This window comes from Haliotis rufescens, unplaced genomic scaffold (genome assembly GCF_023055435.1).
Source record: "Haliotis rufescens isolate VD_foot unplaced genomic scaffold, xgHalRufe1.0.p SCAF_3, whole genome shotgun sequence".
In the NCBI taxonomy this organism is placed as follows: Eukaryota; Metazoa; Mollusca; class Gastropoda; order Lepetellida; family Haliotidae; genus Haliotis; species Haliotis rufescens.
Window position 1 is genome coordinate 44,606,287 of NW_025964001.1, and position 12,439 is coordinate 44,618,725.

The window sequence follows — 12,439 nt, forward strand, 5'->3', positions numbered from 1 at the left end:
TCATGACTCTAACCATAAAACGTTTGTTTGTTGTTACTGAGGGAGCGACAAAACCAGCATGTTAAATGGTTTAACTCAGCCGACGTACATGCACGCCTATGTAAGTACTGGAATAAACAAGTGGTAGTTTTATTAACATTCATATGCCGATCCTGTACGCCGGATGACATAACGCTTTTGGTTCAATAAATGTGTCTCTCACAAGAATAACATGTCATGAGAGTGAGAGAGAAATAGTCCCGCTGGGTGCGAAAATACAATACCATTGAGACACTGCGCCATGCATTTATATAGAACATACATCAGAACTAAACTAATATTACTGCAGAGTGAACATGTGCGTTCATATTTATTTTTATTTGGATAATTTACTTACTATAGTAATCAGGTACAATCCCTTTGTTATTTTCCACCTGTTGTTATCTTATTAATTTTGCTGTCCTTACATGTACACATATATGCTCTGCCGCATGGCATTCATTCACTTGATGAAGGAGTAAGCATATACTCCGGAACGTTGTGTTCCTCATAATAAAAAAGTTGACATCCATATATTCTCTTCCTTACGTATCACTTCTAAATGCCGTTCAAAGACCAGGTATACTCCCGATATAAAGATGTAGAGTTGTCTACATCCATTGCGGTTGTTTCAATGGATCCGCAAGTGGTCACTAAAAGTGGATCTGCAAGTGATCACTAGAAGTGGATCTGCAAGTGGTCACAAGGAGTGGATCTGCAAGTGGTCACTAGGGGGACGTATGAGGGCTGCAGTACCCATGGAATAGCAAAAGCAGACCGGCCTGGATGTTTTATTTGTGGGTTTTTGCCATGAGGACAAATGACAGCTGATCAGAAGACAACAACCTTTGCATATATATTTTGGAAATAAGGTCAGTTTGTATAAGTGAAACAGTAAGGATATGTGCATACATCCACTCCCGAAGCCTCTGTTGTACAATGCTCAAGGACAAGGTTCGGAGAGAATCTAGCATTCAACGTCATAATACTGCCAAATGCCATGAAAGACAATATTCACTTACATTTGAGGATAGATTTTATTTCTTGTTTCTGGTTTCCCCCATCTCTGTGTGCGTGCGTGCGTGCGTGCGTGCGTGCGTTCGTGCGTGCGTGCGTGTATTACAATATCATTTTGCTATTTTCATGCAATGACCTGTCTGGTATAAATCTGATTGTCATGTTCGTATCCACTATATAACATATAATGCGACAGTTTCCAGATAAAAGCAATGGACGTCAGAGACTTATGTCCTTTTTCATCTCAGCCCATGGTGAAATAAATCTTCTGTTACCCTGTTTTACACCGTTCCCTCATTTACGATCGAATGTAATTTAGTGCTGACCAGACAAATACGCGACCCATTTTTGAAAAAAGCATCTGTTCAGTATAGCGGTTTACTCATGACCTCTATGTCAGAAAAAAGCCCGCCACTGGATTGAGGTCAGTGTACGGAGGGAATCAGCCATACTCGGTGTACACACGTCCTTCGTGCATATATGTCTTACTGTAGAACTCAGCACTGCAGTACCATGTATCGCGCTGTGCTCCGGCTCTGTAGGAAGCAGGTATTGCCAAATTCAATTCAAAGGTGGAATCAGGAATGTCGTCTTCTTGGATTGTCCGTCGATTCCAGTTCAAAAAGACTTGCGAGCAACACAGGTATTGTAAATTTATTTGAAATTCTGTTACTGTCACTCAGCATGGTGTACATCAGCTGGTCGTGATCATGGCTATTGATGACCCAGTAGCAGGTTCTGTCTGAGTCATGAACAAGTGAAGTTTACTGAGCAAATCACACATATGATTCCTTTTTGTAATATCAATATGAAACTATGTCCCCAATATAGGCATGTGTCATTTAATGTGCAATCTATCATGTCAGGCTTTTGTAACAAACCAGACTATAAGGTTATAAACTTTAAAACATGTCATATCTTGTTCTGGTACTAATATATATATCATCATTCACACATAACCGATTCTCACCCCTCATATACCCACCCCACATTTACCCCGACCCTTGGTATATATTCACAATTTATGAATACTAAAGAACCCATTTCATTTATCAAAATAAACCATTCTTTGTTATGGCAATATTTAACCCCCAAAAGTCAATTTAACACAATGTGACACTAAACCAGAAATGCACAGAAGTGTTGCAGTGAATGTATAATAATAGATCTACATACATATCGTCATTGGAACTATATGGGCCATTTAATTACTGTAACTCGTATAACAACAGCTGTCGTGTTCGTGTATTTGTAACTGCCGTGTGTGGGTGTAAGCAAGGATAAGGGCCACGCATATAACTTCAGCTCATTTGAAATATAACCCCGCAACATGAGCAGCACCTTCACATTGTATTCCTTTTTATTTAATCCGGGGTGAGAAGTAGACGGTATATGTGTTGTACTCAACTCACCAAGACGAGAGAACAGAAGCCCACTTTCAGTGACACAATTAAGTAGATTATCTATAGATGACACCATAAGTCCTTTGATGGAAACAAACACCTGTGGACAGTTCCATTACACAGTTATCTTGCATGACTACACATTCATTGGTTCACCGCTCTAGCCAGGTGATGTTCCTTTGTGCGCATCATTAATTCATTACAAATACCTTCACATGAAACATCACGACCTTAATAATCATTATCAGCAGCATTTTCTATTAAAGCATACCTGGTAGAGTTCATAAAATGTGTGACTGAATTATGCAAAACATCTTCTTGCTCTGCTATGTTGGTATCATGAACAGAAAATGTAGAATGATTATAAGTGAATCGAGACCAAAATAATGTATTGTCCTTGCACGAAATATTTGAAATGCATATGTTCATTTCTGTTTATATTTCATTCCTCTTAATACTTCCCAGCACCAATGTATTTACGCATGTTGATGTCATTATTGAATGCCCCAAGAAAATAGCTTTGTCACAGCACGTGTCGAGACATTCCTTGCAATACCAAGTATTCCCCTTGCTAAGACCACTCTTACCTTGTGTTCAAGACATTTTATAAATATCAGAACACCATTTAAGAATCCTATGAAACATGTTAATGCACCTTTAGCATTTCCATCAGAAGTTTGAAAGTCTGGTTTCACAGAAGCGGCTGAGGCATCCCGTCTACACTGATACTGCTCGTACTATTCCAGACATACACAGGTCTTGGAGGTATAGCACCGTTCCTTAAGTCAACTTAACCTCCATTCAGAAAGTAGGTCTAAGGCATATGCGCACTTCTCAGCTTATCGAGATTTAAACACGTCAACCACTTAGTGTGCAGACACACATTTATACATTGAACATGCAGAACAGGCGGAGGATAAATAATACAAACGAATCCTGTGTAGTAGCGTGATATAGATTCATCGCCAAGGTCCAATGTGTTACTTTCAGATAGATGACATACCAAAAGATACAATTGCTGTTTTGGAGTACTAATGTACATTTTTCCTGTACGAATTCAAAATATATTTGACAGCACACTTAATATACAGTCGAACCCCGTTGTCTCGCGCTCGGATGTATTGAATCTCCAGTTGTGTCGAACCCCTAGTTTTATCGCTGCACAGTCTTACTATGTTCAGCTTTATTTACCATCGACTTTGGTGTTAAAAGTCTTTAATTATTGAATGGGAAATACATGTAACTCACTCTCCCTCTCTCTCATTTGTCATTGCATGTCATCGAATCACTTAATTAAGTTTCTGGGCCATTTGTGATGTATCAACCTGTGTTCCTCAATATTGCAAAGCGTGTCATTGTACATATGCTTACATAGTGAGTGAGTTTGGTTATCGGGGCTGTGAACATTATTGAAGTGTTATGTAATAACAAATATGCACTTTGATGCAAAAGATCCAATGCGGAAACATAAGTTATAAAAGCTGTTTTCAGCACAAAATCGATTTCAGAACTTGCAAACAAACCGCTTTACACCAGTCGCAAATAATCAGTTGTCTTATTGTGATGTGCATGAGTTTAGACGTCATATCCCACACCGCACATGCCTTCACGCACGTGTCATCATAGGAAGAGCATGTGTAGTGTAAATTCATTCAGTGTTCTTTCATTGGTATTTCCGACTGCTTGCCCGATTTAAGGACTACCTTCACCGAAGGTTCACATCTGTACTTAGTCATGCCTGTGATGTTATCAACCTTAAATGTCCACATATTAAACTAGAGATTACCATTTCTTGGGGTTTAGAGACATTTCCATCACATTAGTACCCATTGGCCGTCATGGAATAATATGATCTTTACTTTTCGCAAGTGTCTGTCAATATTTTCTACTTCGCCCATATACTCACAGTTAGATTCCCAAAGTCATAAGTATATAAATATACTCGTAAGTAAGCAGGTGACGCAAAATTGCTATCTGTGTTAGATAACAGTTAAAAAGAAGTAATAACACAAGGCTATAAATAATACAAAAAAAGCCCGGATGAACACATGTTATGTCAGGCCAGTTGGAATCGGATCAACCCAGCAAACTCTGGTGTGTGTGTGTTTTAAAATGTCTGCCTCGAGTGACGGTATGTTCCCCTCGTTCAAAGAGTTGAACTTATGTTAAATCATTTTTTATTTTAAATTATGAAGTGCATTAACTTTAAGATAACCTACTCATCTATATATGTGTGTGTGCATGTGTGTGCGTGCGTGTGCGTGCGTGTGTGTATGTACATATTGCTGTTTTATAATGAGGTCTTTTCAGGCAATACCTTTCAATTTCCAGCAACATCGCCATCAAAGTCCAGTTATGAGAGTCTGGTAGAAAGGAAACTATTTCTGAAGACAGCGGTACGTCCATTAAATCGAGAAACAACCAAAGCAGCATTCGACGTTTGCTAAGCGCGTACATTCGTTTACATAACTATTACAGAAATAATTGAATATATAACCAAATCAAATAACCTATTGCATTGATATATATTGTCTTTTTTCAATAGTCTTTTGAATAAAAAATACACGTTTTATAGTCTTTCGAATATAAAATACAATTGCATTACCATTGCAATAGATAGGGATTATATTCTGAAAGGGTAATTGTGATTTTCATTTTACGAACCAAACGAAAATCAGCACTGCGAGAACATGTCGTATATACCATCGTATCACATGACAGTTTGCAAGGTCAGCAACTGCCAAGGTTGCTGCTGTGACGACAGTTGACGGCGGCAAAAATGTTGAAATCAAATGGGACGACGGTAGCATATCAAAGTAAGTGATTAAGATCTAAGCCATGTTAAGATAACGTAACTTATTAAAAATGTCTGTGTTTTACATATATTAGCAAATAACGAGATGATTGTAACAAACATTTTTTTTTTAAAGTATTATCCGATACCCATACAATAGTATGTATTTGGATCGGTGTAAGAAACATGCTCCTGTGGTATTGAGAAGCAATCCTGTAATAGGTATCTCGGGCATATAACGGAGATGTATCACACCGTCCCAAGCACTTATCACATATTAGGTCCCCGATATACCTATGCCGCATCTGTATTCATCTCTAATAGCTCTCAGGTACAGGCGGAATTTTTACTTCGAAAAGGTTGTGAATAACATATGCTAATACAGATGTACATAAATCCAGCTTTTACTCTCTTACCATTTGTCATCTCTTTGTTTTGATATTTCATATAGTTCATTATTTCTTTTAGACCCAGCTGCAATGATATGTACAGAGCTTTCTTTGCAGATATCACAGTATGTGGCTGCGTCAATCTTGTCACTGTCCATCCTGCCGCCTATCCACCAACCAACCCATAGTGAACTTTATGGACGTTAACATAGACGCCACTGTGTCAGATGCCCGGCTTGACGGTATGCACAAACATGTTCTCGTTGACCATAGCCATTTAGTTCATTCATCCCTTAATCTCTTATAAAGCAGCACTATTGGTATCAGTTATTTTCCTCTTACTTTCCTTTACGTATATTGCATGCCGAATCAATTAGTTTTCCATAATCAAATATACTTAACGTTATTATTACTATATAAACACGTTGTCCCTCGGATATCCAAGTTATGTGCTAGAAAGATGCTGCCTCAATTAAGTATCATCGATAAATCATGGATTTAACGGCTAAGGGAGCAGTACGATTAAGGTGACCAGAAGAACCAACAGGTGGTTATGGATAATTTGTCAACATTTAACAATTTCATTTCTAAACATTGTTGGTTGTATTTTGTATTTGTAAGTGTTCGTTGACAGGCAAAGGTTAACTTCACAGGTGACAAGGTTCTCAAGGTAATCTGGAGTGATGACAAGAACCACATGGGGTTATTTCCCGTACCATTTCTGAAGCATTACAGCTACTCAGACAAATCACTGACTGAAATAAAAAATCAGCGCAAGATGGTCTTTAGCTCAGAGGTAAGTCATCAGTTTCGACTTGTCGTCGCTTAGAGACGTTGCGGGTGTGTTACCAATACATTAATTAGGAGAGGCTTCCGCAAGAATTCATTCGACCACGATGTTCACTGAAGCAACAGGATCGATCATGCTGGTCAGCGAAAACATCGTCACTTGTTTCAAAATTGTGAATTTTTTCAATGTCTTGAACATATTCATTTCAGGGTACAAATCGTCTGGGACAGACATACATATATGCCACGTGTTGTAGATAATTAATTTTGTGGTAGTTCTACTTCGAATATATTCACTTAGAAGGTTGTCGACTGTTTACATGACCTTACCCTACAATATGGATGTTACTGGTCGGGGAGGACATGAGCATCCATTCTCTGAACACCTGGTGTCATCTGAGTCATTCGTAACTATAGGAGTTTAAATTAATTGCTGCTATTTTGTTTGTCCCGATTGCTGATTACTTGATTACTTTAGCGAACTAATTTATTCTTCATCGCAAGGCTCAGATTCCTGAGGTAGCGTACAGTGACGTTATGGGCAGTGACACCGGCCTATTCCAGTAAGTTGAATTTTGATATTTAACTCGCAAATATTGTAATCAGTTCCACAGAAGGGATCGGTTGATTACAATACATCTACACATATTTGATTATGCATCATTTGTATTACCAGATGGCTAAACCATCTCAATAAGTATGGAATATGTCTGGTGAAAAACGTACCAACGCAGGAGATGACAATTAAAAAGGTGAGCAAATGTGTTTACATGAGGAAACCAAAAAATGTCACTGAATCTCAAATCAATGATTAATGATATTATCCCGAGCTTTAAGCATAATGTCGTAATGCTATGTGATGATAATTTAAGCTGAACATATGTTTGTGTAATGAGACAGACTTTTGGAGTTTGGATATTTCATTCTCATTAGGATATGTCTTCCTCTTTACCAGGTGGTAGAGAGAATAGCGCCCATCCAGTCATCTGTATACGGGGAGGTAGGGATATACTGTATATTGTGTCATGTTACAACCATTCATATACAAAAATCAAATGACTAGATGGTGCTAATAAGACGAAATAATTTAGAATCATCCATTGTCCATAAATTGTTGTTAAAAGCACACGACAAACGTGCTCATAATACGTGTCTGATGATAGCCCATTTTAATGTATTTGTTTTGATTGCAGTCTCAGCTCCCTGAGGCGTATATTTGCTCTGTGATTTGCTTATTCCCCGTCATCGTTTCACTATAATGCAATTCAGTAATTGATTTGCCTGATCCAAACACTAATAATTTCAGGTCAACCTGTTTTAGCTGAAACGTTGCGGCTAGTAACGTTAGATAACATTTAATTACTCACTCACACCAACAGACATCCAGAAGCATATAAAACATATTTCATATATTGGCCATTATTACCCTTTTCCTTCAGTACTACGTTACGAAATTTACCTTTTCAATTGTTCCAAGATATTCGACGTTAAGGATACGCCACAGCCTATCAATTTCGCCTACACGCCTGTGAGACTGGAGTTACACATGGACCAGCCAATGTACGAGTCTCCCCCAGGGCTGCAGTTCCTGCACTGCCTAAGGTGACCACACCTTATTCATTTCAAAGTTATTGCCATTTATTTAACAGTAGAAGACTTACTGACTGATTCACACATTTAGAAGACAATACTCACTAACACTAACATTTGGAAGACATTACTGACTGACTCACACATTTCGAAGACAGCACTGGCTGACTCACACATTTAAAAGACAATACTGAATGACTCACACATTTAAAAGACATTACTGAATGACTCACACATTTCGGGGACAGCACTGAATGACTCACACATATAGAAGACATTACTGGCTGACTCACACATTTAGAAGACATCACTGAATGACTCGCACATTTCGAAGAGAGCACTGGCTGACTCACACATTTTGAAGGGAGCACTGGCTAACTCACATTTCGAAGACACTTCTGACTGACTCACACATTTCGAGGACACTACTGACTGACTCACAACTTTAAAAGATAGTACTAACTGACTCAAACATTTAGAAGAGAGCACTGACTGACTCAAAGATTTTGAAGACAGCATTGTCAAAATCACACATTTAAGTTAAGTTGTATTTTAAACAACTTTCACATACAAGGTTGTCACGTTTTTTCCAGATTTGACAAACAAGTGACTGGAGGTAAGAACTTCTTCGTGGACTTGTTCCATGTGGCTCACAGGCTTAGAGAGGAGTACCCAAAAGAGTTCCAGGACCTTGTACGGATACCTGTCAACTGGGAAACTGTCCACTATGACAGGTAAACATGTTTCCAAAGTGGCACGTATATTGGTGCAACTATTTTCAGTAATTCCTAATGCGCATATGGTTCTTGATAAATGATGATTGGCTAATGTCTTCCATTGTTTTCATTGTTTGTGTGGATGCACGTAGACACCCGACGTCATGAGAACTCACTGTCGTCATCCATCGTTCATGACGTCAAAAACCTTCATATTTTAAAATCTAGCCTAAAGTCTCCATATGAGATCAGGAAGCCCACTTTTAAATATAGATAGTGCGATGAATAACTAATCGCAACTCGGATCATGATGGAAGTTGCTCGCAAAGTAGATATCTGCCTGGTGAGCGGGAGGCCCGGGCTTCTATCCCCAGCTGCGTCAAAACAAAAGATGTAAAAAGATGGTAATTGTTGTTACTCTCTCTGGCGCTCGGCATTAAGGGGGTAAAACAAGCAGTCGTCGGCTTGGAGTCAGAGTACTGTGTCTGAGTGGGGTATTCATGTTAAAGTGCGGCATAGTATCGCAGTGGACTTGCACTTCCAACTCGGCACTTGTACAAGCAGCCACACACACACACACACACACACACACACACACACACACACACACACACACACACACACACACACACACACACACACACACACACACACACACGTCGCTTTTTAAATGGAATAATCCTGGACGCGACGATAAACTCCATTTCAGCTCACTTAACCTAAACTCAGATCAGACTCAATCGACTTTGTGTTTATTATACTTGGCTTGATGTTTCAGAGATTTTCCTGTTCACATGTCTTACCAAAGGCCGCATATATCCCTCAACAGTGACGGAGAGGTAATGTTCACCTACATTTCTGTGTTTTCGATGCATGTGTTCATGGTGTGTCGTGTTGCTGAATAATATTCCAGCCTGTATTGGTTTTCTGTTTCAGATTGTTGGCGTTACATGGCACCCAGGTCTTGGTGGTCCTCTGCTTGTTAAAGAGGTACTAAATAATACAAACTATCAATGTTATTTTACAACATACACAGATCGAACATAGTGGCCGAGCAGACAAAAGCAATTGCGTTCAATAACGCAAGTAACTCCACTTAATCATGCCTTAAACCGAATCTCGTCAATGCGTTAAATGTAATATGCAACGACATCACAATTCAATGCATGATTGTTGTTGATTCATGATTGAAGGTTCTTCATTTTTTGCTGCCTTAAGCTTTTTGTTACTTTGTTTCTTTCCTTTCAACTATTTTTGACAGCAATACGAAAAGAATACTCTTTAGAATAATATTCACAATGATGAGAGTGGTCTGTGAACCGTTTTGCTACTTTCTCTCTGTTTCTATTGCTTTAGGAGGACGTGGAACCATACTTCAGAGCTTACAAAGTCATGGCAACTTTGTTAAACAACTTCCCATCACAGGTAAACATAATTCACAGTCACATCAGTATCCAGTTATTTGCAGCTAATATAATTATAAGATAATTATCACATGTCGTTATTTCAATAATGTTTATATTGTTAATTCGTCCCTCAGTACCGACACCGTATGCAGGAAGGGGACATGATCTCATTCAACAACAGACGTGTCCTCCACGGCCGGGAGAGTTACAATCCTCATGATGGCATCAGGCATTACCAGGTAACTGTAGCAACAATCTACTAAGGATTGGCATTTATATATCTTTACTTTCTTAATTAAGTTCGTTCATTTCGCGAATACTTAAGAATTGACTTTCACTTTGGGTGAGTTTCTTTGGAGTATGAACCTTCTTTAAATGAGGGCCAAACTGTATGAACGTCGGGAGCTGGGCTACCCGTGTCCTCTGTCAATCACATTTTGTTAGTACCAAATGATATTTCGTTGTTACAGGGATGTTATGTGCAGATTGACGAGTTCAAGAGTCAGGTACAGGTGTTCTCTAACAAGATTGGTGATGGCAAACTGGCAACGAGAGTGGGCAACTTGGACTTGCAATAGCACATGTCAAGCTACAAAACCCTGTAGAAGGGGCTTGAAACGTGATTACCCACTCATGTGTATCTAAGATTGTGTTACATATCGTGATCATACATAATACGCCGCGCGCATCTGGCATTTATATTAATTCAATTTCCAGTTCATTTACTGTACCTATACTGAACAATGGACATCATCGGTTGCATCCATGTATAACGTTTCTGATCGTTGCTGTATCTGAACCAATGTTGATACATCACCAGAATTATGAACACCTGACCGAATAAAGCTAAAAACTCCCGTTGTTTTGTTTGCAATGACTCTGTCCTGCTGTTGCCAATCTTAAACAGTCGTATACATTATTTTAGTTTTAATTGTACGTTCTACTAAAAGACGTTAGAATTTTTCATTCTGATTGGTCCGCCAGAGTGTATGGAATCCGTGTTTGACCATGATTTTACTCTTTACCCCGCTTTCCTCATTACCCCGAAAGGAAATATTTCTATAAAAGCATTGAAAACACGCCCGTTTGGCAATTTCAAATACTGACTTCACTACATTAACCTTGTTTTGTTGACACGAGCTATTTGGAGAGTTTGTTGCCACGGGGCATCATTTGTATAACACAATCAGGGTAACGTGAGGCGATTGCCATGTGTCGTGTCAAATCTAGTAGTGAAGCAAAGAAAAACAATATATGCAGTTTCCAAAGCTGTGTTTAGATTAACAATGAGGTTGCTACCGAAAACGTGAGTGAGTGAATTTGATTTAATGCCACTTTCAGCACTATTTCAGTTATATCCTGGCTTGTCAACTTGATGTGGGAGAAATCTCGAAGAGATTACTTCGGAAAAATCCACGAGCGCGGGTATGGTGCTGTCAAACCTAGAAACATAATCTGGGATTTGAACCCCCAATCATAATTTGTTTGGACCTCTAAATTCCGAACTATAGATAGTGTACATAATGCACAGTATACAGTGTACACGTGTCACTGACAGCCAAGACGCCATAGAGCGCTGTTCTCAGTTGTGTCTCTGCTGTAATATCAGATTCAGCATCAGTTTGAAACATAATACTGACATGCTGCTATGTAACTCACTCACTCACTCACTCAATCAATGACATTTTTTTACGTTTTATTCATATGAAAAAAAGGCTGTTTCAAACGTTAAGGTTCTGCAACACCCGCTATCAGTTGTCATCCTAAATGTGTACCATGCCCATGCAAATATTAAACCGATAACAGGCATGTGTATATGAATATCCCTCGCTCCATCGTGTCAGGGCAATGCATCTTTTTCTTGTCCTTCTTTAATATACACATAAACATAAACGGGTATCAATATTAAAATGTATCGCATCGGATCAATTTCAAAAGCTGACCGCCAAATGATGTTCAAAATGTTTCAGTGTCACTGTGTAACAACGAACTTGCAGTCAGATCACATGATAAGGTCCATGTAGGTCAACCCTGAGTTCAATTGATTTTCATTGGCCCTAAAACGCTTGTTTGTTTTTCACAGTGAAACGGTCATGTGATGTTTCGGGGGAAAAAACATTGAAAAAATCATTTTGACTCGAGTTTTACAAAACCAGATAATTCACTTTTCACTGGACATGCTGAGAGCCTCGGGAAAACATCTGTCGGGAAATAAACACATTGGTCGGAGCATGTGAAAGCCCCCACCCCCATACACAAATGATACCTTCAGTCAATCAGTTTAACCGGACAGCGGGAACGTTGCCGTTCGACTTAA

At 38.9% G+C, this 12,439-nt stretch overlaps 1 protein-coding gene across 2 annotated transcripts; it reads left to right on the top strand.

Annotated features, from left to right (window-relative positions):
* Positions 1 to 1,464: 1,464 nt before the first annotated feature.
* On the top strand, positions 1,465 to 10,979 carry LOC124124252 (gamma-butyrobetaine dioxygenase-like). Of its 2 annotated transcripts, none has more exons than XM_046487388.2 (15): positions 1,465 to 1,678; positions 4,770 to 4,834; positions 5,160 to 5,254; positions 5,739 to 5,863; positions 6,275 to 6,417; positions 6,915 to 6,973; positions 7,087 to 7,162; positions 7,366 to 7,410; positions 7,888 to 8,012; positions 8,594 to 8,734; positions 9,495 to 9,555; positions 9,653 to 9,706; positions 10,073 to 10,141; positions 10,257 to 10,361; positions 10,593 to 10,979. In XM_046487388.2, exons 1-15 carry the CDS (start codon positions 1,516 to 1,518, stop codon positions 10,698 to 10,700), a joined length of 1,434 nt encoding a protein of 477 aa, XP_046343344.2. In that variant the 5' UTR covers positions 1,465 to 1,515; the 3' UTR covers positions 10,701 to 10,979. The 2 variants fall into 2 exon arrangements, with proteins under 2 accessions (XP_046343344.2, XP_048258957.1); XM_048403000.1 differs by lacking the exon at positions 1,465 to 1,678 and adding an exon at positions 4,502 to 4,569.
* The last annotated feature ends 1,460 nt before the right edge of the window (positions 10,980 to 12,439 follow it).